At 42.7% G+C, this 25,776-nt stretch overlaps 1 protein-coding gene, 1 long non-coding RNA gene and 28 other non-coding genes across 30 annotated transcripts in view; all 30 read right to left on the reverse strand.

Annotated features, from left to right (window-relative positions):
* The window catches only part of LOC145435167 (uncharacterized), an 84,544-nt gene that overhangs the window by 2,289 nt on the left and 56,479 nt on the right, over positions 1-25,776 (reverse strand). The gene's annotated exons all lie outside the window — the stretch shown is intronic.
* On the reverse strand, positions 824-896 carry Trnak-uuu (transfer RNA lysine (anticodon UUU)). The gene has a single exon. It is a non-coding gene; the product is annotated as a tRNA-Lys (tRNA).
* On the reverse strand, positions 1,136-1,208 carry Trnak-uuu (transfer RNA lysine (anticodon UUU)). Its single transcript has one exon. It is a non-coding gene; the product is annotated as a tRNA-Lys (tRNA).
* Positions 1,768-25,543, reverse strand: LOC145436394 (1-deoxypentalenic acid 11-beta-hydroxylase-like). The gene is made up of 8 exons (XM_080313740.1): positions 25,240-25,543; positions 24,469-24,586; positions 23,176-23,378; positions 23,066-23,105; positions 6,774-6,868; positions 6,211-6,401; positions 4,801-4,981; positions 1,768-2,027 (listed from the first exon to the last, which is right to left on the reverse strand). Exons 1-8 carry the CDS (start codon positions 25,489-25,491, stop codon positions 1,878-1,880), a joined length of 1,230 nt encoding a protein of 409 aa, XP_080169866.1. The 5' UTR covers positions 25,492-25,543; the 3' UTR covers positions 1,768-1,877.
* Trnak-uuu (transfer RNA lysine (anticodon UUU)) lies at positions 7,135-7,207 on the reverse strand. Its single transcript has one exon. It is a non-coding gene; the product is annotated as a tRNA-Lys (tRNA).
* Trnak-uuu (transfer RNA lysine (anticodon UUU)) lies at positions 7,493-7,565 on the reverse strand. Its single transcript has one exon. It is a non-coding gene; the product is annotated as a tRNA-Lys (tRNA).
* On the reverse strand, positions 7,691-7,763 carry Trnak-uuu (transfer RNA lysine (anticodon UUU)). Its single transcript has one exon. It is a non-coding gene; the product is annotated as a tRNA-Lys (tRNA).
* On the reverse strand, positions 7,889-7,961 carry Trnak-uuu (transfer RNA lysine (anticodon UUU)). The gene has a single exon. It is a non-coding gene; the product is annotated as a tRNA-Lys (tRNA).
* Positions 8,247-8,319, reverse strand: Trnak-uuu (transfer RNA lysine (anticodon UUU)). Its single transcript has one exon. It is a non-coding gene; the product is annotated as a tRNA-Lys (tRNA).
* On the reverse strand, positions 8,605-8,677 carry Trnak-uuu (transfer RNA lysine (anticodon UUU)). The gene has a single exon. It is a non-coding gene; the product is annotated as a tRNA-Lys (tRNA).
* Positions 8,765-8,837, reverse strand: Trnak-uuu (transfer RNA lysine (anticodon UUU)). Its single transcript has one exon. It is a non-coding gene; the product is annotated as a tRNA-Lys (tRNA).
* On the reverse strand, positions 13,806-13,878 carry Trnak-uuu (transfer RNA lysine (anticodon UUU)). The gene has a single exon. It is a non-coding gene; the product is annotated as a tRNA-Lys (tRNA).
* On the reverse strand, positions 14,127-14,199 carry Trnak-uuu (transfer RNA lysine (anticodon UUU)). Its single transcript has one exon. It is a non-coding gene; the product is annotated as a tRNA-Lys (tRNA).
* Positions 14,287-14,359, reverse strand: Trnak-uuu (transfer RNA lysine (anticodon UUU)). Its single transcript has one exon. It is a non-coding gene; the product is annotated as a tRNA-Lys (tRNA).
* Positions 14,443-14,515, reverse strand: Trnak-uuu (transfer RNA lysine (anticodon UUU)). The gene has a single exon. It is a non-coding gene; the product is annotated as a tRNA-Lys (tRNA).
* Trnak-uuu (transfer RNA lysine (anticodon UUU)) lies at positions 14,764-14,836 on the reverse strand. The gene has a single exon. It is a non-coding gene; the product is annotated as a tRNA-Lys (tRNA).
* On the reverse strand, positions 14,918-14,990 carry Trnak-uuu (transfer RNA lysine (anticodon UUU)). The gene has a single exon. It is a non-coding gene; the product is annotated as a tRNA-Lys (tRNA).
* Trnak-uuu (transfer RNA lysine (anticodon UUU)) lies at positions 15,437-15,509 on the reverse strand. Its single transcript has one exon. It is a non-coding gene; the product is annotated as a tRNA-Lys (tRNA).
* Positions 17,600-17,672, reverse strand: Trnak-uuu (transfer RNA lysine (anticodon UUU)). Its single transcript has one exon. It is a non-coding gene; the product is annotated as a tRNA-Lys (tRNA).
* Positions 17,798-17,870, reverse strand: Trnak-uuu (transfer RNA lysine (anticodon UUU)). The gene has a single exon. It is a non-coding gene; the product is annotated as a tRNA-Lys (tRNA).
* On the reverse strand, positions 17,958-18,030 carry Trnak-uuu (transfer RNA lysine (anticodon UUU)). The gene has a single exon. It is a non-coding gene; the product is annotated as a tRNA-Lys (tRNA).
* Trnak-uuu (transfer RNA lysine (anticodon UUU)) lies at positions 18,477-18,549 on the reverse strand. Its single transcript has one exon. It is a non-coding gene; the product is annotated as a tRNA-Lys (tRNA).
* On the reverse strand, positions 18,791-18,863 carry Trnak-uuu (transfer RNA lysine (anticodon UUU)). The gene has a single exon. It is a non-coding gene; the product is annotated as a tRNA-Lys (tRNA).
* Trnak-uuu (transfer RNA lysine (anticodon UUU)) lies at positions 18,989-19,061 on the reverse strand. The gene has a single exon. It is a non-coding gene; the product is annotated as a tRNA-Lys (tRNA).
* Trnak-uuu (transfer RNA lysine (anticodon UUU)) lies at positions 19,668-19,740 on the reverse strand. The gene has a single exon. It is a non-coding gene; the product is annotated as a tRNA-Lys (tRNA).
* On the reverse strand, positions 19,982-20,054 carry Trnak-uuu (transfer RNA lysine (anticodon UUU)). The gene has a single exon. It is a non-coding gene; the product is annotated as a tRNA-Lys (tRNA).
* Positions 20,142-20,214, reverse strand: Trnak-uuu (transfer RNA lysine (anticodon UUU)). The gene has a single exon. It is a non-coding gene; the product is annotated as a tRNA-Lys (tRNA).
* On the reverse strand, positions 20,302-20,374 carry Trnak-uuu (transfer RNA lysine (anticodon UUU)). Its single transcript has one exon. It is a non-coding gene; the product is annotated as a tRNA-Lys (tRNA).
* Positions 20,462-20,534, reverse strand: Trnak-uuu (transfer RNA lysine (anticodon UUU)). Its single transcript has one exon. It is a non-coding gene; the product is annotated as a tRNA-Lys (tRNA).
* Trnak-uuu (transfer RNA lysine (anticodon UUU)) lies at positions 20,622-20,694 on the reverse strand. The gene has a single exon. It is a non-coding gene; the product is annotated as a tRNA-Lys (tRNA).

Raw genomic sequence — 25,776 nt, forward strand, 5'->3', positions numbered from 1 at the left:
TTTTAGTTCCGTCAGCTATAACAGAGGTCATTTTCGATTTCCTGAAAAAGGAGGACGTATCTTCCTAGAGTATGACATATGGTAACCCCACTTAATGTGATGTAGAATGTAGATGCATTATACTCTTCCTGGTCGCTGGTGATCACTCCTGAATGAAGCGAAGTGCAATGGAACTTGTGTCTATTTCATTATCTATTTTAGGCGTTGCCTTATTGGTTTTCTATTCATGCGCATTGCCAATCTTCATCGCGATCTTCTGTGTGATAGTACATGACATTCGCTATCACGTTTTCATATTTCTCGTTCTTCAATTTTCGATAAAATCATTTTGTAGCATGGTTATCACTGTCAGTAATTTTGCAATAATGCAATCGCGTGGTGTAGTAATTAATACCTTTGAAGCTCTACCTATCGGTGTCCATTTTCGTTGATACTTTCCTGTGACAATAAACCGCATGTGAGTGTTTCTATCAATCCCGACTAAACTAAAGCTGTAGTAGCATTAAAGTTGTGGCCGGAGTAGAAAAGGTTGTTCACCATCATCATTGTGTGCGGAGTTTGTGATTTTACTTTGGAAATCGCGATCAGGTACGAAGATGTGGTTGATATAGGGCAATTATTTAATATTATTGAAAGAACAGTAGAAGCAATTATAAAACCTAGTTCAATTGCGCCCGATAAGGGACTTAAACCCTTGACCGTTGAATTAAAAGTCTACCGACTGAGCTAACCGGGCTGCTTTAGTCAGCGTATGATAGGGGTTGATTGTTTAGGAGTAATGGGGTATTTATAGAACGAAAACGAAGTAATATACAAATGAACACGCCCGATAAGGGACTTGAACCCTTGACCGTTGGATTAAAAGTCCAACGCTCTACCGACTGAGCTAACCGGGCTTCGATAACTGCTCTCCGATAGGGGTTACTGGTTTAGGGGTAGTATGGTAATTATGAAAGAAAATTGAAATCACAGCGATTACAATACTCCCGGTAAGGGACTGGTATTTTGGATTAAAAGCGCAACGATCTACCGTCTGAGCTAACCGGGCTGCTTTAGTCAGCGTATGATAGGGGTTGATTGTTTAGGAGTAATGGGGTATTTATAGAACGAAAACGAAGTAATATACAAATGAACACGCCCGATAAGGGACTTGAACCCTTGACCGCTGGATTAAAAGTCCAACGCTCTACCGACTGAGCTAACCGGGCTGCATTGAAAAGGGTTTGGTAGGGGTTAAATCCTTAGGTGCAGCAGGGTTATTCAGTTATATTCGAGGTGACCTAAGTCGCAAACGTATTTATTCTTTATTTCATGTTTCTTTTTCCCATGATACATGGACGAATAAAATACTTGAAACACCCCAAATAAATTAAATTACAGACTAACAGAACGCGCCCAATAAGGGACTTGAATCCTTGACCGTTGGATTAAAAGTCCAACGCTCTACCGCCGGAGCTAACCAGGGTGTGCTGAATGGGGTTCGATTGAGGTTCATAATTTAGGTATGATGGCGTGATTATAAAACAAAATTGAAATTACTGACCAAAGAACACGCACGATAAGGGATTTGAACCCTTGGCCTTTGGATGAAAGGTCCAACGCTACCTACTGAGCTAACCGGGTTACTGCGATCACGAAATAGTGGGTTCATTGTTTACATGTAGGAGCCTAATACGGTCATTATTAAATGCAATACGGCATATGAGTAGCCTACATATTCATTTCATTGGTACCCTCTCAAACGTATAATGTGCATCACAATCCAAATTTGCGTACCGTATGGTGATTGGACAACAAGTTTTATTTACGTTTTGAAGCAGTAACAAATTGCATATGAATTATCGCTAATGTGAAGCGTTGTCACAGTCACGCGCAGGCTACGGTTTGTCTTTAGCATCATCGGCGTGGCCGTGCCAATTGGTTTTGTTGATTGCAAGAGCGGCGGTGTGTTGATTATCATGAGTTCGCTCCCAGCGATGCATCCAAGGTCCAACAATGATAGGCTTCAGGAAGTCGTCATCGGGAGACTGCAAAAATGTTAGAGTTACTTATCTGCGGAGAATAAGCACGAGATTTAACTAGGATACGCCACGACGCTACGTCGTGCGAGCTAAAACGCAAGGCAGACCTGGGCATCGTGCAGCCGGCGACGCGATTCTGAGATGCCCGAAAAAGTTCCTTGGAATTTAGATGTTCTTTGGAATTTTTTACTGTTAATGCGTGGACAAAAACTACAATGTAAACTGATCCGGAAATGCGTTTACTTTGAAGTCTAGTTCATTTATGTGCCGTGATTACGTAACCTACGTACGTTGCGTGAGTAATCCAGGTTCAAAATAAAGCCAATGCAGCTGATTATGCCGTAACAATTAAAGTCACTGTCTTCATATTGAAGTTCAAATCTTGTTTGTTTCCAGGTATGCGCTTCAAACTGTTGGGTCATACATTTCCAAATCCCAACTCGTAAAATAATGCTATCAGAGCATGTGATTATAGCGGCCATCCTCACTCACAAACGGTGTTATGTCAAGCAATGAAAGATGCGGCTGAAGGCCGACATTTCAACAAGATTCGGAGCACTAAATATTTGTTTACTGAAGTCAGCCGTGAACCGATCTTTTTAGTTTATGGTGAGCACCAAGCAGGCCTTAAGAAATGTAATATGAGTCGGCATTATGAGAAAATTCATGCGGTGAATACATACACTCGATTGGATGAATCGGATATTTATAACTATGGCAATACCGAGCGTAATCTTAGCACTTAGCAGCATTATCTAAATAAGAATAACTAAAGGATTCTGACGATTTTACGTCATGAAAGCGTGGCTATACATTAGGGCTGTTCAAAAATAACTTTTTTTCCTGAATCTTGCGGGTTACGTGATTAAATCGTTAGGTTGCCTTAAAAAACGACGCACACCAAATTTGAATTCATTCCAACCAATATTCGCGGATTTCGTAGAGTTTGAAAATTTCGAATTTGCCTATGAATGCGAAAAAAAAAATTTCAAATTTTTCTTCCAACCCCATAAAATTGTTGCGCTGTCTTCAATAATGATGCAAAACAAATTTGACTCAATTCCAAGCCGTAGAAGCGGAGTTATTTGAGTTTTTCGATGATAATTCTTGGATTATCCTTGATTGGGGGATAATCCCAGAATTGTCATCGAAAAACTCAAATAACTCCGCTTCTACAACAATTTTATGGGGTTGGAAGAAAAATTTGAAAAAAATTTAAATTTGGTGTGCGTCGTTTTTTAAGGCAATCTAACGATTTAATCACGCAACCCGCAAGATTCAGGAAAAAAAGTTATTTTTGAACAGCCCTACTATACATACACTGGTCTACCATCCAGTAATCTTGACATTTTTCCAGTAAATGGAACGTGCATAGGCTATATATTGCCTTAATATACAGTAAATATGTGGTGTCGCACCAATAGCAACACCTGGTAATATTTGAAAGCTACTGTCGCTTTTAATTCCAGAAACATCACAATCATTTTAGACTAGTGCCACTCCACAATTGTACTGTGTGACACGAAAACTATCATGTTTCCGTACTGTCTTACGTTGTAACGCGGAGCAATATCGAACCGCAAACGTTATTAGGTTTTAAATACATAAAATCTGCACCTATCTGGTCAAGCTTAACAAAGGAAAATAGTACGTACTCTCTTAGCGTAAACTCAATGAAAGTGAAACTCAACGAAAGAGTGCTGGCCTGTGCGCCCAGAACTTTCCTTAGAAGTTAGAACTATACCGTGGTATAAATGATGATGGTGATACACGAATGGAGTACGAATGGAACGTAAGGACGTAGGAAGGTATGCATCGTAGGCAATAGGCATGCAGGATTTATAACAATGCTTTGTTTACAGTTTAGAATCAGAAACGTCTTTTCCGCAAAATAGCCCACAGAACTAAGCTACTAACACATTCGGTTCATATATTCCTATATATTCCCGAAGCTTTTCAGCTGACACTAACTAAGCCATAGCGATTGAACACATACAGAGAAAGAAAATCGCCGATGGATGATGATTATTGCCTCAAACCATTCAATAATTTAATTGCAACACACAGATAAGGAAATACTGTTCATTCCTAAACAAGTCCGATGACATATTCCATCGACACCACCACATATCCGTGAATTGCCTTATAATAGATTCAAAAAAGACCTACTTGACCACCTCCTGTCGTTATACCACTAACACTGTTGCCCTACCTCGCCCAGACATTGCTTCATTGATCATTTGCTACCATCGTTTAATTTTTATACTATTTTCCTTTTTTAACTTAACATTTTTTACAGCCAGACTGTTCAGAGTCAAGTGTACCTGTTTGATGCTGGTGTGATCAGGCTAGATGACCTTCACGGTCTTATCGATCATTCCTATCTAATACCGAATACTGTGCATGCATATTTTCTGTACCACCATCACTGCCGTTTGTTATGTATTTTGGTTGCATGAAAATAAAGACTCTCTGACACCCGTGAACAGGGTTTATGAAGTCTGAGTCAGGTTCTGTTATCGTGTAGGCTACCACCTTTTGATTGTCAATAAACACTCTTTTTCGCTATGATCGTAGTCCTCGAAGACCTCATTATCTCGCGGCCGCCTTTGATCAGCCCAAATTGCACCCAGGTTGAGAACCACTAGCCTAGAACATGTAATTTAGAGGCGTGCTCACTAAATAAAATGCAACAGAAGATGACATAAAAAAGACAAGCGATGAAAACGAAGTGGCATGTGGCGGTTGGCGAAATAGATACGCCAAGATCGTTTCTTACCAGGTCTGTTGTGTCAGTACGCCGGCACCCTTCGATCTTTGACCAGTCTATCTTGTAGTCCGGGTCCTTGGACGTTCTCATCAGCACGCTGTCTGCGATACCGTGAAAGCCGTTGGGAAAGTCAGGGCGCTGCCAGCGCAGGTCCATACTCCAACGGATGATATCTGAGTGGTTCTCCAAGCTGAAGATGCAATAACGCGGCATAAGATTCAGATCGAGCGAGGTGTTGCGTCCGGGATCGGTGCGACTGAACGTACAAGGACCGCGGGGCATTCATACGGAGTTTTCACGACCAATTTTTTTTAGTTTTTTCCTGCCATGAATTCAACTTCAAAATAAAATATCTTGGTCCAAAATTTGATATTTTCTTAAGGAAATTCAAATATTAGATCCGAGTTCCGTGATAATATCAGGGCAAACTAATGTTCGCCAATGTTAGAATTGATGGCGTTTGCCTGTTCCGAACCAAGCTTCAGGGGATGAGTTATATATTCGGTGGCCACATACAGCGCAGTTGTGGGACTGTGGTAGTATGACTAAATTTCTTAGGCTGCAATTTTACCAAGCGAAAAATGAAAAACAAATTTTGTTTACTTTAAGACGTCATAACAGTATGAAAGATGCGGAAAGTTCGAATATACACCCTTGATGCGATTATATAAAGAAATTAGCACCAGCTCACATTAAAAATAATTTGGTGTTGTTGGAATTCGCTAGTTCTTAGACCAAGTTCAAGTTTACTCATAAATTTCATCACTTCAAAACATCACATGACTGCAATACAATGAACGATAGGAAGATGCCGAAACGACTAGGAGTAGTCTTAAGATCAGACACCCACCTGGGCCTAGGCTATGTAAAGAGGAGGCATGCACACTGAATGAAAGTAAAAGAAGCTAATATAAAGTGGCAATTGGCGAAGGCGAGCTCGATGTGTCAGGTCGTGGTCCGGTAAATAGTGAGGGCTGACTAGTATTCACTCAGCAGAAATTGCTTGTATTCCGACTTGAATGTGGACACTGGACAGGACATGCTCAAAGACTGTCGGATAGACGGCGAGATAGTGTTCCACATACTGTCCGGCATATTTGATAGAGCGATGCTCATTCCATTGCACTTTGTGAGGATGCTGTGTGTTGTTCACGATTTCAGGCGACAGAAATGTCATTTCCACTAACTTGCCTAACTTTGTGATACGATAGGCTTCCACAGTGGAAATAGTATCTAAATTACTCGAATCATCCCAGCCTACAGATTACTGATCTACTCGGCCCTAATTTTACTCTGGTTGATGACGCACGAGCGACATCTTGCGGGTATATCGTGACGTCAAACTCACTAAAATTGTAACGAGAGAGAGAGAGTCTTTATTTTCATCGAACCAAACGCACGCGAATGTGCTGTTTCTACCTTCTATGAGGCACGGTGTTGTTGAGGAACAACACACCTCCGTACGGTACTTCGCATATTTCCCGATTTTTCTCCAGATCAACGCCTAATTTCTCCTGCATTTCCTCTTCCGAAAGTTCCACGTACCAAGTCCCGCCAGCGCAGCAAGTATGGTTGGCGGTTATGCCCTTCTTGTGACCATACGCAACCATCTATGACAAGATTATCCGAGATTCTCGAAGTACTCACGGTTATTGCTCAATTAGAAATAGAATTAACGCAGAAATCTCAATTACAAGAAGAAGAAGCGATATCCAAGACCTGTCAACACAACTTAAAGTCGAAGCAGGAAATAAAAGTCCAGAAATATACTCAGGTGAGTAGTTTCAAAAAGTATATCTGGTCGCGGGGTCGCCGACTTTGAAAAGTTGCTTGTAGGATTGCAAGATGCATCTTCGTGACCGAAGCAAAATGACTAATGACAAGGGCTATTTAACGCGGGTTTAACGAGAGATTCACTCATAAAAGCTATGGAAACTTATGCTAAAACTACTTATATTCACTCTCAAAGATGGGTTTCAAACCTCCATACATCCCGTTACTTTCGTGGCGTCGATGAGCGGAATCCAGGCCGTAGGTTGCAGAACGTTCTGAGCGCAAGGTTCCAGATACGCGTTGTCTGGTAGAAAGGAAATATTATAGGGATGGGGTTGATTAGAATAAAACACTGTTTAGGAAAAATAGAGTAACTATAAAACAAAACTGAATTACCGTATAACTGAACACGCCCGATAACGGACTTGAACCCTTGACCGTTGGATTAAAAGTCCAACGCTCTACCGACTGAGCCAACCGGGCTGCATTAGTCAGCATTTGCTAGGGGTTCATTGTTTAGGAATAATAGGGTAATTATAAAACAAAAATGAAGTAACATAGGGATGAACACGCCCGATAAGGGACTTGAACCCTTGACCGTTGGATTAAAAGTCCAACGCTCTACCGACTGAGCTAACAGGGCTGCGTTCGCCAGCATTCGATAGGGGTTAATTGTTTAGGAATAATAGGGTAATTATAGAAAAGTTTGATCGTTTATGAATAATAGGCTAAATATAAAACGAAAATGAAGTAATATACGAATGAACACGCCCGATTAGGGACTTGAATCCTTGACCGTTGGATTAAAAGTCCAACGCTCTACCGACTGAGCTAACCGGGCTGCGTTGGACAGCATTCGATAGGGGTTGAATGTTTATGAATAACAGGCTAAATACAAAACGAAAATGAAGAAATATAGAGATGTACACGCCCGATAGGGGACTTGAACCCTTGACCGTTGGATTAAAAGTCCAACGCTCTACCGACTGAGCTAACCGGGCTGCGTTCGACAGCATTCGATAGGGGTTCATTCTTTAGGAATAATAGGGTAATTATAGAAAGGTTTGATCGTTTATGAATAATAGGCTAAACATAAAACGAAAATGAAGTAATATACAAATGAACACGCCCGATAAGGGACTTGAACCCTTGACCGTTGGATTAAAAGTTCAACGCTCTACCGACTGAGCTAACCGGGCTGCGTTCGCCAGCATTCGATAGGGGTTCATTGTTTAGGAATAATAGGGTAATTATAGAAAGGTTTGATCGTTTATGAATAATAGGCTAAATATAAAACGAAAATGAAGTAATATACGAGTGAACACGCCCGATAAGGGACTTGAACCCTTGACCGTTGGATTAAAAGTCCAACGCTCTACCGACTGAGCTAACCGGGCTACGTTGGACAGCATTCGATAGGGGTTGAATGTGTATGAATAACAGGCTAAATACAAAACGAAAATGAAGTAATATAGAGATGTATACGCCCGATAAGGGACTTAAACCCTTGACCGTTGGATTAAAAGTCCAACGCTCTACCGACTGAGCTAACCGGGTTGCGTTCGCCAGCATTCGATAGGGGTTCATTGTTTAGGAATAATAGGGTAATTATAGAAAGGTTTGATCGTTTATGAATAATAGGCTAAATATAAAACGAAAATGAAGTAATATACGAGTGAACACGCCCGATAAGGGACTTGAACCCTTGACCGTTGGATTAAAAGTCCAACGCTCTACCGACTGAGCTAACCGGGCTACGTTGGACAGCATTCGATAGGGGTTGAATGTGTATGAATAACAGGCTAAATACAAAACGAAAATGAAGTAATATAGAGATGTATACGCCCGATAAGGGACTTAAACCCTTGACCGTCGGATTAAAAGTCCAACGCTCTACCGACTGAGCTAACCGGGCTGCGTTCGCCAGCATTCGATAGGGGTTCATTGTTTAGGAATAATAGGGTAATTATAGAAAGGCTTGATCGTTTATGAATAATAGGCTAAATATAAAACGAAAATGAAGTAATATACGAGTGAACACGCCCGATAAGGGACTTGAACCCTTGACCGTTGGATTAAAAGTCCAACGCTCTACCGACTGAGCTAACCGGGCTACGTTGGACAGCATTCGATAGGGGTTGAATGTGTATGAATAACAGGCTAAATACAAAACGAAAATGAAGTAATATAGAGATGTATACGCCCGATAAGGGACTTAAACCCTTGACCGTTGGATTAAAAGTCCAACGCTCTACCGACTGAGCTAACCGGGCTGCGTTCGCCAGCATTCGATAGGGGTTCATTGTTTAGGAATAATAGGGTAATTATAGAAAGGTTTGATCGTTTATGAATAATAGGCTAAATATAAAACGAAAATGAAGTAATATACGAATGAACACGCCCGATAAGGGCCTTGAACCCTTGGCCGTTGGATTAAAAGTCCAACGCTCAACCGACTGAGCTAACCGGGCTGCGTCGGACAGCATTCGATAGGGGTTGAATGTTTATGAATGGCTAAATACAAAACGAAAATGAAGTAATATATGTAATATAGTTCAATGTATTTAAAACGTTTCAGTAAAAACCGCACAACCAGTCCTCTCGCCTTCGAGCCCGTTCTGTCGATCGCGTGACAGGAGCGTCGGGAGCACACACATAATCATTACGTTAATCACAATCACACTTCCCCTTGATCTAAAGATCACATGGGAAACCAACACATAACGCAACGATGTAACTTCAAACGTGAAAATCAGGTGAACAATTCTAAAACAGTGTATAGCCTACATGAAAAGGCAAACTTCCCCTTGGTCTGAAGATCGCGCGGGAAGCCAAGTCAACGTGATAAATGTGGACACAAAAACAAACTAATACGCAGTGTACACATATCGATACATCAAATTGAAAGTTAAATTTCGATATATGCCTGATGTGATCTATTGACGGGGACGGGGGGTCATTTGGTCTTCCTACCCCCGTGATCTATTGATCACTGACCCAAATTCAAAGCTTTTGAGTGTAACCCCGCAGTGTAGCCTATATAAGCCAATGGGCTAATTCTGAATAAATTAACACGAGTCGTTTGCTATTAGAAGCACACAAAGTGGATCCCACAACTAAAACATACTGGCGTACAAAAAACGAAAAACTGCGGTGTAGGTGTGCCTCAAACGATGGACGAAAGCGATGATAACTGGAATTTGTAGCATACATAATTCGTACTTGAAGGCTAAAACTTGCAAGGTATATGCAATCATCACAAGGCATAAGCATTTACGCGCGAACAAATCAAAATGTAAAAAATCACTTATTCTTAGTACAGATACACTCAACATCTAGCCTACATAAAAGTCAGCCAACCATTGTGGCGGCGCTCGATCCCGATTTGGTCGCGAATGGTCAGAGTTATTTCTTTCAATATCATGGTCGACATTGTCATCACCAGGTTGATCCAGATCAGCTGAGTTATTCCCATCGGTGATATTCTCTTCCGTACCGACTGGGTCATTAGCTTCACCCGAGTTACCGCTGTTTTCCGTATCAATGGCATCATCTTCTCTGCTACAATTCAAGTCAATTTCGCGCGTCGTGACACTTCCTGGTGGGTTAGGTAGATCCCCGACGGCGAGTCTAACGTCAGAAAGATGTCGATTCATCCCGTCAACCTCGACCACCACGTCGGCGACAACCCTGGTAACGACACCTCTATTCCATTGAGTAGTACATCGAGCATTTGGTGGCTTCACGAACACTACATCACCGACTCGGAATGGGTTGGAACTATTTTGTCGGTCCAATCTCTTTCTGCTTGCGCGGATCATTGAAGATGGCAAACCAGATTCATAGCGAAACACCTTATCCGCAGGTACAATATCCTCCGAATTCGGAGTGTGATTGTACCAATACACCATTCGTTCAACACTACCTCCAGATCTCGCGGCCATTCTTTTGATAGTTCTGTGATTCCGCTCCACAATACCATTTCCAGAATGCCGGTAGGCGCAGCTGAACACATGTTCCACTCCCCAACTGTTCAAAAACTGGCGCATTTTCTGACTAGTAAAACAAGGTCCGTTATCACTCAGAATTTCACTCGGCGCACCTCTTTCCGAGAAGACTTGTTCAAGGATCTGGATGATTTTATCGGCCGTTTCATTTCGCACCGCCCGCCATATCGCAAATCGACTAGGCCCGCAGTCGATCAAACTCAGGTATGGTCGAGTGTTTACGTAAGTAATGTCAAGTGCCAGGCGCTCCCAGACAACGGGAACGGAAAGCTGCCCGTGTTCCCATCTCACGGGACTCGGATCAATTCTGCGACAGATGTTGCACTCATTGATTACTCGTTGAACAACATCACGAGTAACAGCTTCGCCAATGCTTCTTTTGGCCACGAAAAGCGTCCGATTCACACCTAGGTGATGCACGTTATGAAGAGCCCGTACCTGTTCAATCACGTTCTCATTACGCCGGTTTACTCCAAGACACACCTTCTTTAGCCAGCGTTGCGGGACTCTCGTTAGTGCATCTGCGAGATTCTCCGACGATGGTACCCAACGGATTGTGACCTCCATGCAGTATTCCTGAAAGAGCTGCGCGATAATTCCCAATCTTCTTTTAATAATCATTTCACTTAGCCCACTGACTCTAGGTCGACGCGAATCTTCCAATATTGACTTGACCCAATGGAACACACTGACCGAGTCGGTCACAACTTCTACATTAGTGAAACCCCATCTCAGCACCAAACTTAATCCCTTTACGACAGCGTCGAGCTCCGCGACATTTATATGCGTTCCGTCGTCCTCTTTCCTCATCCATGCTGCATCTTCGACAACCTTCCCATTTACGGTCAAACAGCATGCCACCGCCATATTGCTCGCATCGCACCAAATTTGCGCTCTTCCATCACGATATACTCTCCAGTCCCCTCTTACTGGATCGTTCTCTCGTACCTTCGTCAAGATTTCTTCAGCAAAATGCATAACTGGATTCGGTATTACCGCATCCCACGCTATCTCGTTAGTAAGTCGTTTTACATGACTGCATGCAGTTCTTAACCACCCGGCCACGGGATAATGCCCTGTGAGCTTGCCGAACACAGAAAATAGCCCTCTCTTCGTCATGCGGCCGTTCAAACTCGGCAGATCACCATCTCTCCTCCACTCCAGTACTCCATTCTGGGTCTCATTCACCCGCAATCCAAGTACACGTGCATCACGTAACGGAACTGGATCCTTCGTCGCTAACCCATAACTTGCCAAATGCCTGCGCACTTTCTCAACCGCTACAACATTCTCATCAACCCAGATGTCGTCGATGTAATGGTCGGTTCCCCTTGCTATGTCGTCTTCCAGTGACAATACGGTAGAAATGATCTTGGTCATCACCTTTGGACCGATGTTCAAACCGAACCCCATTCGTGTCATAACGTAAACTTTTCCTTGATGCCGCACTACTTGGAATTTTTGCAGCCTCTCGGACACGTGAATCTGTAGGTATGCCTTCCGGAGATCCAAGATCGATGCACGATTACTTCGTTTGCGCCAATTTCTCAATTTTTCTTGGCATACTGCCGCATCCAGTCCGGGGTGACTCATGACATGGGAATTCAGCTCGCGGTAGTCCATCACTGGCCGTACCTTCTGCTTCTTGTTTGGTTGCTTGACCGCCAACAGCGGAATTATTCCGCCGTGGGAACCGTGACGGGCAGGATCGTACTCCACCAACCACCCGTCTCTGATCCATTGGCTGAGTTCATCATCAAACGATGTACGACACTCCGACGGCATCTGATATCCCCCACATTGATTAGTCAACTCAGGCTCGCCATTTTCCCATCTCCACTCCATAGTCCACTTCGCTCCATCAAATTTTGCAATGAAATCTTTATCGTCAATTTGTAACCGTTTATTCGTCGCGGCCACCGCACTTGCTACACACACCTTTGCACCAAACCACACGTCAAGATTTGAATCAACGAATACTCCGCCCAATTGCTGGATAACATCAATACCGAGAATCACGCCAGCAGCACATACGAGCTCCGAGGCTACCAAGCATTGCACCCTGACGTTGGTCCCGCCTACAACCATCATTACCATGGTCTCTCCGTAACAACTAGTGCTTTCCCCGTTCAGCATCTCCACAATCCTTCTCGGACCCGAAACGGTATGTCCCATATTACGACACACGTCTTCAAGAACAACAGATTGCTGGCACCCAGTGTCCACCAGAGCCTTGAGAGGTCTTCCATCAATTGAAACCACAACAAACGGCAGCACCCTTTTTCCAACCTGTGAATACGGGAGAACGCGTCCGGTGCTGACGGTTCTCCTTGGTAATTTTCCTGCTGCGATCTTGTGACGTTCATCGGCTCTGCATTGGCGAGCTATATGACCAAGCTTACCACAGGAAAAACATCTTGGTTGTCTCCAGGCCATTTCGTTACCGTCATTTCTTGGCTCTTTAATAGGGCATTCTTTAGCAAAGTGACCACGCTTCCCGCAGAAAAAACAGTTGTCCTTCCGCTGACGCGAACCGACCGCGCACGATACATTGAAGCTGCTCCTGACCGACATTATTACTCGTGCCCGCGCGACGAGATCACTCAAATTCATTTTGTCCACTTCTGCTACAGACTTTAACTGACATGAAACCTCTGGGGGGAGACCATTTACAAACGCGCACCGAATTAACGCCTCGGATGCATCCACTCTCATCCCAATCAATAGCGCAAGCCTTTTTAGGTCGGAAAGGTACACATCGACAGGTTCTTCATCCAGCAGTATTCTTCGCTGGAATTCGCTATACGCGTCATAGCAATTCACTCCAAACGCGTTCAAAATAGCTTGTTTCGACTTCTTGTAATCCTTCCTGTCGCCTTCTGGCAACTGCTTGAACACTGCAAATGCAGGGCCATCCAACAGCAATGGGAAAATAGTTGGCAGTTTGTCCGTCAGTTCTTGCAGCTCGGCGACCAGTTCCAGTTTCTCAACCCACTTTGCAAAATCACCAGATGTTGGATAATCTTCATAACTCCTCACAATATCAGTTAACTTCATATTCGCCATTGTGCCGCGATAGCTTGTAATATAGTTCAATGTATTTAAAACGTTTCAGTAAAAACCGCACAACCAGTCCTCTCGCCTTCGAGCCCGTTCTGTCGATCGCGTGACAGGAGCGTCGGGAGCACACACATAATCATTACGTTAATCACAATCACAATATAGAGATGTATACGCCCGATAAGGGACTTAAACCCTTGACCGTTGGATTAAAAGTCCAACGCTCTACCGACTGAGCTAACCGGGCTGCGTTGGACATCATTCGATAGGGGTTGAATGTTGGTGAATAACAGGCTAAATACAAAACGAAAATGAAGTAATATAGAGATGTACACGCCCGATAAGGGACCTGAACCCTTGACCGTTGGATTAAAAGTCCAACGCTCTACCGACTGAGCTAACCAGGCTGCGTAGTCGCCGCGTTCGACAGGTGTTGATTGTTCAGGAATAATAGGGTAATTATAAAACGAAAATGAAGTAATATACAAATGAACAAGCCCGATAAGGGACTTGAACCCTTGACCGTTGGATTAAAAGTCCAACGCTCTACCGACTGAGCTAACCGGGCTGCATTATACAGCCTTCGATAGGGATTGATTCTTCTGAAGTAATAGAGTAATTATAAAACAAAACTGAAATAATATCCAACGGAACACGCCCGATAAGGGACTTGAACCCTTGACCGTTGGATTAAAAGTCCAACGCTCTACCGACTGAGCTAACCGGGCTGCGTTGGACAGCATTCGATAGGGGTTGAATGTTTATGAATGGCTAAATACAAAACGAAAATGAAGTAATATACAAATGAACAAGCCCGATAAGGGACTTGAACCCTTGACCGTTGGATTAAAAGTCCAACGCTCTACCGACTGAGCTAACCGGGCTGCATTAAACAGCCTTCGATAGGGATTGATTCTTCTGAAGTAATAGAGTAATTATAAAACAAAACTGAAATAATATACAGCGGAACACGCCCGTTAAGGGGCTTGAACCCTTGACCGTTGGATTAAAAGTCCAACGCTCTACCGACTGAGCTAACCGGGCTGCGTAGCCGCCGCGTTCGATAGGTGTTGATTGTTCAGGAATAATAGGGTAATTATAAAACGAAAATGAAGTAATACACAATGTAACACGCCCAATAAGGGACTTGAACCCTTGACCGTTGGATTAAAAGTCCAACGCTCTACCGACTGAGCTAACCGGGCTGCGTTAGTTCGATAGGTGTTGATTGTTCAGGAATAATAGGGTAATTATAAAACGAAAATGAAGTAATATACAAATGAACACGCCCGATAAGGGACTTGAACCCTTGACCGTTGGATTAAAAGTCCAACGCTCTACCGACTGAGCTAACCGGGCTGCGTTCGCCAGCATTCGATAGGGGTTCATTGTTTAGGAATAATAGGGTAATTATAGAAAGGTTTGATCGTTTATGAATAATAGGCTAAATATAAAACGAAAATGAAGTAATATACGAATGAACACGCCCGATAAGGGCCTTGAACCCTTGACCGTTGGATTAAAAGTCCAACGCTCTACCGACCGAGCTAACCGGGCTGCATTAAACAGCCTTCGATAGGGATTGATTCTTCTGAAGTAATAGAGTAATTATAAAACAAAACTGAAATAATATACAACGGAACACGCCCGTTAAGGGACTTGAACCCTTGACCGTTGGATTAAAAGTCCAACGCTCTACCGACTGAGCTAACCGGGCTGCGTAGTCGCCGCGTTCGATAGGTGTTGATTGTTCAGGAATAATAGGGTAATTATAAAACGAAAATGAAGTAATACACAATGGAACACGCCCGATAAGGGACTTGAACCCTTGACCGTTGGATTAAAAGTCCAACGCTCTACCGACTGAGCTAACCGGGCTGCATTACACAGCCTCCGATAGGGATTGATTGTTATGATGTAATAGGGTAATTACAAAACAAAACTGAACCAATGCACAATGTAACACGCCCAATAAGGGACTTGAACCCTTGACCGTTGGATTAAAAGTCGAACGCTCTACCGACTGAGCTAACCGGGCTGCGTTAGTTCGATAGGTGTTGATTGTTCAGGAATAATAGGGTAATTAATGTCGGCCAGGTCAGAGGTGAGATCGATATCCCAGTCAATTGTGCTTGAACCTACGACCAAATACGAAGTAGAAGTAGCCATCCACAAACTGAAATCGCACAAGGCCGACGGCTATGACCAAATCCCATCATGGTTTTTAAAAATGATAAGCCTGCATATCGGTCAATATATGGCCCATTTTTTCAACTTCATGATAGAAAATGGAGTCTACCCAAGCTATCTAAAAAAAGCCAGAGTAGTCCCTGTACACAAAGCTGGGGATAGAACTAATGTCACCAACTACCGTCCGATATCCGTTCTCCCATGCATCGGGATTGTATTCGAAAAGTTGCTCCTCTCCCGCCTGTCCTCATTCCTCGCCAAAATGTCTGTCATTTCCCCTCAACAATTTGGCTTCCGAAACAAACACCAAACCGCTCATGCCCTCCTAACAGTGGCCGAACAGTACTATGATATCTCAGAGAAGCGAGATGTGGGATGTAGCATTTTTCTCGACCTAAAAAAGGCGTTTGACTGCGTAGATCATAAAATTCTCATCTCGAAATTGGCGCGTTACGGACTTCGGGGCCCACAACTTGAGCTCATGAAAAGTTACCTCACTGGACGCCAACAAATGGTTGCGATCTCAGACACCTTGTCTTCTCCTCACCCGGTGACCTGTGGTGTGCCCCAGGGCTCAGTACTTGGACCGGTCCTTTTCACCTTATATGTCAACGACATTTTCGAAACCTCCTCATTGAACACCACACTGTTCGCTGATGATACTCACCTCCTCTCTTCCGCATCTTCGACGGCAGAGCTGGATGCCCTGACTGGTGACCAAATGCCCAAAGTCCATGAGTGGACGGCCCAGAACAACCTTTGCATAAACGCCTCGAAATCGCAATTGCTGACAGTAAATTCAAAAAATAACCTAACCGTTAATATCGCTGGTCAGCCCGTTTCCAACACAGATAATGCCAAATATCTCGGAGTTTTACTGGACTCGAACATGTCCTGGAAGAGTCATATTCAGTCACTAGAAACTAAATTATCACCGAAGTGCGGCCTGTTCTACAGCCTTAAGCGCTTCATGCCAGCATGGGTTCTTCTGATACTCTTTAAATCCTTAATCCAATCGAAGTTACATTATGGCATCCTCTGTTGGGGGGCTGCCAGTAAAACTGCACTCAAGCCACTGCAGAAACTACAGCACAAAGTACTCCGAATCATAGCTAGGGCCCCAAAGGGACCTGGCTGCCCATCCAATAAGTCGCTGCTGAAGAGATTCGGCGTCCTAAACATAGAAGATATGCGGAAACTAGAAATCGCCAAGTTCATGTATCAGTTTCACTGCGGTCGTTGCCCCGAATATTTCAATGACTTCTTTACCTCTGAATCAAAAGCGCACAAGTACAACACACGCGCGTCCACGTCGTCCAAATATCATATGATCGACCGAAAAGATCATCGCTCCATCAAATATGCCGGACCTGATGTGTGGAACAGTATCCCGCCGGCCATCCGACAGTCGACGAGCATGTCCACATTCAAGTCGAAATACAAGCAATTACTACTAAATAAATACAGTCCATCCTCAAGATTACCGGACCACGACTGACCTATCGATCTCGCTTCCCATGACATGCCGCCCTATTTCTTGTCGCTTTCTTTTTCTATACTGTATTTTTTACTTTCATTCAGTGTGCATGCCTCCTCTTTACTACGCCTAGGCCAAGGTGGGTGTCCGATTCCATTGACAAATCCAAGTCGCTTCGACATCTTCCTGTCTATTCATTGTATCGCATTTTTTGTGGTGTATTGAACTGATAAAATTGCTAATAAACCAATGATGATGATGATGATTATAAAACGAAAATGAAGTAATATACAAATGAACACGCCCGATAAGGGACTTGAACCCTTGACCGTTGGATTAAAAGTCCAACGCTCTACCGACTGAGCTAACCGGGCTGCGTTCGCCAGCATTCGATAGGGGTTCATTGTTTAGGAATAATAGGGTAATTATAGAAAGGTTTGATCGTTTATGAATAATAGGCTAAATATAAAACGAAAATGAAGTAATATACGAATGAACACGCCCGATAAGGGCCTTGAACCCTTGACCGTTGGATTAAAAGTCCAACGCTCTACCGACTGAGCTAACCGGGCTGCGTTGGACATCATTCGATAGGTGTTGAATGTTTGTGAATAACAGGCTAAATACAAAACGAAAATGAAGTTATATAGAGATGTACACGCCCGATAAGGGACCTGAACCCTTGACCGTTGGATTAAAAGTCCAACGCTCTACCGACTGAGCTAACCGGGCTGCGTTCGCCAGCATTCGATAGGGGTTCATTGTTTAGGAATAATAGGGTAATTATAGAAAGGTTTGATCGTTTATGAATAATAGGCTAAATATAAAACGAAAATGAAGTAATATACGAATGAACACGCCCGATAAGGGCCTTGAACCCGTGACCGTTGGATTAAAAGTCCAACGCTCTACCGACTGAGCTAACCGGGCTGCGTTGGACATCATTCGATAGGTGTTGAATGTTTGTGAATAACAGGCTAAATACAAAACGAAAATGAAGTTATATAGAGATGTACGCGCCCGATAAGGGACCTGAACCCTTGACCGTCGGATTAAAAGTCCAACGCTCTACCGACTGAGCTAACCGGGCTGCGTAGTCGCCGCGTTCGATAGGTGTTGATTGTTCAGGAATAATAGGGTAATTATAAAACGAAAATGAAGTAATACACAATGGAACACGCCCGATAAGGGACTTGAACCCTTGACCGTTGGATTAAAAGTCCAACGCTCTACCGACTGAGCTAACCGGGCTGCATTACACAGCCTCCGATAGGGATTGATTGTTATGATGTAATAGGGTAATTACAAAACAAAACTGAACCAATGCACAATGTAACACGCCCAATAAGGGACTTGAACCCTTGACCGTTGGATTAAAAGTCGAACGCTCTACCGACTGAGCTAACCGGGCTGCGTTAGTTCGATAGGTGTTGATTGTTCAGGAATAATAGGGTAATTATAAAACGAAAATGAAGTAATATACAAATGAACACGCCCGATAAGGGACTTGAACCCTTGACCGTTGGATTAAAAGTCCAACGCTCTACCGACTGAGCTAACCGGGCTGCGTTCGCCAGCATTCGATAGGGGTTCATTGTTTAGGAATAATAGGGTAATTATAGAAAGGTTTGATCGTTTATGAATAATAGGCTAAATATAAAACGAAAATGAAGTAATATACGAATGAACACGCCCGATAAGGGCCTTGAACCCTTGACCGTTGGATTAAAAGTCCAACGCTCTACCGACTGAGCTAACCGGGCTGCGTTGGACATCATTCGATAGGTGTTGAATGTTTGTGAATAACAGGCTAAATACAAAACGAAAATGAAGTTATATAGAGATGTACACGCCCGATAAGGGACCTGAACCCTTGACCGTTGGATTAAAAGTCCAACGCTCTACCGACTGAGCTAACCGGGCTGCGTTCGCCAGCATTCGATAGGGGTTCATTGTTTAGGAATAATAGGGTAATTATAGAAAGGTTTGATCGTTTATGAATAATAGGCTAAATATAAAACGAAAATGAAGTAATATACGAATGAACACGCCCGATAAGGGCCTTGAACCCGTGACCGTTGGATTAAAAGTCCAACGCTCTACCGACTGAGCTAACCGGGCTGCGTTGGACATCATTCGATAGGTGTTGAATGTTTGTGAATAACAGGCTAAATACAAAACGAAAATGAAGTTATATAGAGATGTACGCGCCCGATAAGGGACCTGAACCCTTGACCGTCGGATTAAAAGTCCAACGCTCTACCGACTGAGCTAACCGGGCTACGTAGTCGCCGCGTTCGATAGGTGTTGACTGTTCAGGAATAATAGGGTAATTATAAAACGAAAATGAAGTAATATACAAATGAACACGCCCGATAAGGGACTTGAACCCTTGACCGTTGGATTAAAAGTCCAACGCTCTACCGACTGAGCTAACCGGGCTGCATTAAACAGCCTTCGATAGGGATTGATTCTTCTGAAGTAATAGAGTAATTATAAAACAATACTGAAATAATATACAACGGAACACGCCCGTTAAGGGACTTGAACCCTTGACCGTTGGATTAAAAGTCCAACGCTCTACCGACTGAGCTAACCGGGCTGCGTTAGTTCGATAGGTGTTGATTGTTCAGGAATAATAGGGTAATTATAAAACGAAAATGAAGTAATACACAATGGAACACGCCCGATAAGGGACTTGAACCCTTGACCGTTGGATTAAAAGTCCAACACTCTACCGACTGAGCTAACCGGGCCGCTTTAGTCGGCGCTCGATAGGGGTTGATGCTTCAGGAATAATAGGGTAATTATAAAACGAAAATGAAGTAATATACAAATGAACACGCCCGATAAGGGACTTGAACCCTTGACCGTTGGATTAAAAGTCCAACGCTCTACCGACTGAGCTAACCGGGTCGCTTTAGTCGGCGCTCGATAGGTGTTGATTGTTCAGGAATAATAGGGTAATTATAAAACGAAAATGAAGTAATATACAAATGAACACGCCCGATAAGGGACTTGAACCCTTGACCGTTGGATTAAAAGTCCAACGCTCTACCGACTGAGCTAACCGGGCTGCATTACACAGCCTCCGATAGGGATTGATTGTTATGAAGTAATAGGGTAATTACAAAACAAAACTGAACCAATGCACAATGTAACACGCCCAATAAGGGACTTGAACCCTTGACCGTTGGATTAAAAGTCCAACACTCTACCGACTGAGCTAACCGGGCCGCTTTAGTCGGCGCTCGATAGGGGTTGATGCTTCAGGAATAATAGGGTAATTATAAAACGAAAATGAAGTAATATACAAATGAACACGCCCGATAAGGGACTTGAACCCTTGACCGTTGGATTAAAAGTCCAACGCTCTACCGACTGAGCTAACCGGGCTGCATTACACAGACTTTGATAGGGATTGATTGTTGTGAAGTAATAGGGTAATTATAAAACAAAACTGAACTTATGTACAATGTAACACGCCCGACTTGAACCCTTGACCGTTAGGTTAAAAGTCCAACGCTCTATACCGACTGAGCTAACTGGGCTGCGTTAGCCAGCGTTCGAAATGGGTTGATTGTGTAGGAGTAATAGGGTAAATCAGGGGCGGGCAATTATTTTCCTCCGCGGGCCAAATGAGAAGTAGAAAATACGTTGGCGGGCCGAGTGAAAATTTTTAGCTATATTCGCCAGAGGATTTATTTTTATTTCTAAGTTACATTGGTAATAAATACCGCTCAGTGAATGTGTTGAAGTTAGGTAATGAGAAAGTGACAGTTAATTAAGAAAATATCTATTTGCCGTAATGATTCGAAACAATGTTAAACATGATACGTTTTAAACTCTCTTTAAATTCCTATCAACGTTCTTCTATTAAGACTCCAAAACAGTGGTTCTCAAACATTTTAGGCGCGCCCCCTTTATGATAGTGAAAAATTTCGCGCCGTCGTCATCATGATATCACAAAATATTAAAAAGAGCAACTGGAATGCTAGCAATCCCAGCGGGTAGTTTGATGGCAGGGAATGTTACGGCTGTTGATGAAATATCAAAGACAGACAATACACAGAGCAATAACTATAAGCAGTGTGTAAATAGCGTTGGGCGCGAAAAAAACTTTTCAATAAACTTCGGCTTCGCGCCCCCTTCTGATGCTTTTCTGTCCCGCAGTTCGAGAACCACTGCACTGAAATGCATGCACAATAGTACGAAGCATATTTTCGCGGTCGCTACCTTTCGAGCAGTGTGCAGCTTATAGCCTTGATGCTGAGCGAAGCTTGCAGTTTTTCTGAACCGAGTGTTTCGTGTGTTTGTCATAAGACCGACTTTAATTAAAATGCTTAATCTCGGCGACATGCTCTGCAAAAGCTAAAAGGACGGGGGTTGTCGGCCCCCGGTATAAATCTTCTTTGAATTTCAGTTTGCAGCATTATTTTTTTGGCATGCCCGGTAATCCTTTATGGGCGATAAATATGATGAGTCATATAGTAATCGCGAGCACGAAATAGGTATTTGGAAACGTATCACGTAACAATTTTAAACACATACCGTATACTACGTAATGTGACAATGGCAACAAAGAATGTTTGAACTAAACTATATGGAAAGAGTGATTGCTTGTATCTTTTAATTGCTACTCGTGCTTTGCCACATTGCCTTTATTTTGAATCTGGATTACGCATGCGAGGTACGTAGCAGAGATGAGCGGATTTGAAATTTCTATGTCCTAATCCAATCCAAATCCGAACTTTCAAATTCAAATCCTAATCCTAATCCATAATTTTTTCATATTCAAGTCCATGTCCAATCCTAATCCGATTCCAACTGGAAATTCAGAAAAAATACTAATTTATGCAATGGAAGGATTCGAAAATTTTCTTTCACAACCAACGATTCACTTGATTCAAGATAACTTAGTAACCATAAGTACATTAATAACTGATCTGAATAAAGTTTGTCGCCATTCGCCAGATGACATTTCAATCTCCCAGAAAATAGGTAAATCCAATCCAAATCCTAATCCGTTCTGAAAAAAATATCTAATCCAAATCCAATCCAAATCCGACAAAATTTCACAAATCCTGTTTTTTCAAAACCTAATCCTAATCCATGCTCATCTCTGGTACGTAGGCAGCATAATCGTGGCTTATTAATGAACAGGCTTCAGAGTAAACGAATTTTCGGTTCAGTAGATTCAGTAGATACATTCAAAAAGCAAGTTTTTGTGTTTTGAATTCCAAGCAACCTTTCGCGGGCCGCATTTGGCCCGCGGGCCGCACTTTGCCCAGGTCTGGGGTAAATAGAAAACGAAACGGAAGTAATATACAAAGGAACACGCCCGATAAGGGCCTTGTTTAAACATGTTTGTTTTAAATTGATTTTTGTCTTAAACACAACCCTAATATAAAGGAACACAGACAGCCGAAAGATTGAACACTACGTTACATCCGGCATCAGGCCGAGGTGGTGTTAAATTGAGACGCAGTAATTGGTCATTTCGAGATCATCCTATCTGGTCATCACATCGCATTGTGTCTTGTGTATCGCATTAAAGTGTGTCTTGAGCGAAGGAAAGTAATAGAACTGCGATTTCTCTAGCTGGGCTGTGCTGAACACAAACAGATTCGGATTTCTTGTTAAGTTTTAGTAAGACGTCGGGTAATAATGAAATGGGATTGATATTTCATAGAAATGTGCAGTCCAGATAAGGAACCGAAACACTTGAGTGTCGGCCTAACATCCTATTTTTTCTAGCTTAAATTACCTTGATGCCATGGTACGGTAGCGTGAGGGTTATGCGGCGTCTGTAACGTATCCATATATTAATTTGTATACTGAATATATCGCAGTGCAAATTATTATTTTCATTCATACCTTTGTTCGCAAGTTCCACACGGGATGTCCGGCTATGTCCGGCCCGATCATTTGTTCGACCGCGTTCAGAAGGTGATCGCTAGCCCAGATGCGTTTGAACGCTTCCGGTAACACGCCTAGTTTATGCATAACAACCGAAGCGCCGGGATATTCCTTGTTGATGTAAATTAGGCGGTCGGAAAAGCCTTTGTCTTCGTATTTGCCTGGAAAAATAGTCGGGAAATGGCTCTGATATAGGATTAGTTATTAATTATTATAGGTCCTCATCACACGACGAAGGTAAATTCAATGATGTATTTTACAGTAGACTATCCAGAGGCGCACGAAGTACCGTAGTTAGCTATGATTAGGGTTGCATTTAAAACAAAAAACAATTTAAAACAAGCATGTTTAAAACAATGCCCTTGTTTAAAACATGTTTTTTGTTTGTTTTTGTTTTTTTAGCCAAGACATCACGCATACTCAATCGTGACGTCATAGTGGATTGACACTGCTAATTGAAAATATATGGTAAATATTGCTCGAAATAGACGAAATATCTACGTACTATAGCTGTTAAACCGACTATTTTGAGGGTTCCAACCATGCGATGTCGTATACGCGGTGGCGTAGCAGCATGTGCTACCGCCCAAGGCTTTCGTTGAAAATGCCAATTACAAAATTATGGCATAATTATACAACTTTAAAAAATGTTTTTTTTTTAAAAGGCCTTTGTTTAAAACACTGTTTAAAACATGTTTTAAATAAAGTGTTTTAATCAACCATTTGTTTTAAATGCAGCCCTAGCTATGATACTCTTGTAGACGTAGAAGTAATGGGGAATATTTCTCCACAATTTCAAATAGAAGAGCCATTTTAAAGATATTCTAAGCTTCTAGATTTGATCGAGGTGTGGTATATTATTAGCGGTTAATCCGAAGGTATACTACTTCCGAAATTTCAAGATACATTCAGAATGGCTGACAAATAAAGCAATTTTGGAAAGTATATACTGTTACCATGATACAGGGGCTATTTTTCCTGTTAAAAGTAGGTTTATATGCTGTTAAGTAGAAGTGAAAGTAGTCTAAAATATAATAACATTAATAACTAGATGTAAAACCTACTACACCCCTCCGGAAAAGTTGAACTACTTCGTCACTGACCGCCTCTGGCCTCGGGACAGGTTTTCAAAAGTTTTTAGGGATATCTTCGCAAAAATAGACTGGTCCGGCTGAGACTGTGACTATACAGGCCTAGTCTCTTAACTGGGACAGTGGCAGCGCTGCAGTACGGTGATCGATTTGTTCTTACTTTTTATGAGTCCCATGCCGAACAATATGTTCGCCAAGTCGTCAACCAAGCGGTTCACATCTTCTCTCGCGTCATCCAGCAATTTTTTATCCAGGTAGTTCTCCACGACAACATAGCCCTAAACACATATTCGAAATCACACCATGACCTATACTACGATTTCGTGTAATGGCGTAGCTTTAGAAAGTCCCTAACACTCACTGTTCATATTTTGTATTGTAGGCCTAATGTGCACTTTAACCAGCATTGTTACATTTTCGTAAATTAACATACAGTAATGTAGTTTGACGTAGATTTATTTAGCTTTAAAGTTTTCTTCGCTTTTTTCGCGATTTAGTATCTCTAGATTTCTTGTTTTAATGCGGGTACCCCATGCCGACAAATATGGCATATTTGAGTCCGACTGCATTCGCAATTATGGGAGAGAACGTTATATTCTTAGCGTCGCTTGAGACCGTTGAGATGGTTTAGTGTAGGCACATGCCATCTCCGTGCCAGGACATACCAAGCCAAGACTTGTAAAGTTTCGGCTAACATGCTACTTGAAGTGCGACAAAATCTTGGCCGAAATGACAGACGCGTGTTGGTCGAAACTTGCGATGTCTGGATGTCCATACGCTGAAAAGACGCTTTAATTATAATTTCTAACTCAATGGGTGGTCCAAGACCGTTGTTTCGGGGGGGGGGGGGGCTTAAAAAGTGCTGTTACGCCCCCTACAGCTCGTAAAACACCCCCATTTCTTTTCTGTCTACGCCCTTGCACCGGCTTACTTTTTCAAAGAATTGGTTCAACTGTTCCTCCGTTAGCTGCCCGGGTTTCTTCTCCTTAGGTTGCGGTGGCTTGACAGTGTATATCTCCGGCCGGGGCGGTACGTTCTCTTTCAAATGTGCATATTCCGTTTCCGATGTCTCCTTCGTAGATTGACTGGCTGGCTCAGTGACTGACGCGACCTCGCCCCGATTCGTTTTCGAGCGCTTGCTGGTGTCACGTTGTCGAGCTGATTTTCTCACAGACCGTTTCATGTTACACACGTCAAGGCCTAATTTGCTGTTATAAATTAGAAAATTACACAGAAAGCTCGCCATGAGACTTTTCAGCTCGCTTGTATATCAGTTGTAGACTACTCCAAGTCGTTTCGACAGCGTCCATCTTTACAGAATATCGCAATCCTGTAGTGTTTTGACATGATAGAAATGTTTATAAAATGAATAATTGTGCGGTCTCTGCAACCTGTTTGCCTGCGTTCTGATGTCACCAAGTTTTCCACGATTGCCTACTGTCGACTGTCGTCACCTTGTGCACGCAAC

Source organism: Botryllus schlosseri, chromosome 3, assembly GCF_051294905.1.
Source record: "Botryllus schlosseri isolate E-star chromosome 3, Bs_hap1, whole genome shotgun sequence".
Taxonomy (NCBI): Eukaryota; Metazoa; Chordata; class Ascidiacea; order Stolidobranchia; family Styelidae; genus Botryllus; species Botryllus schlosseri.

What these genes read in the sequence shown, in the direction of transcription:
- LOC145436394 (XM_080313740.1), bottom strand. Translation starts at nt 25,491, where the DNA reads ATGAAACGGTCTGTGAGAAAATCAGCTCGACAACGTGACACCAGCAAG. An exon ending in CGGCATGGGACTCATAAAAA is followed by an intron (nt 23,379 to 24,468) that starts GTAAGAACAAAT and finishes CTATTTTTCCAG; the next exon opens with GCAAATACGAAGACAAAGGC. An exon ending in TGTGGAACTTGCGAACAAAG is followed by an intron (nt 23,106 to 23,175) that starts GTATGAATGAAA and finishes GATACGTTACAG; the next exon opens with ACGCCGCATAACCCTCACGC.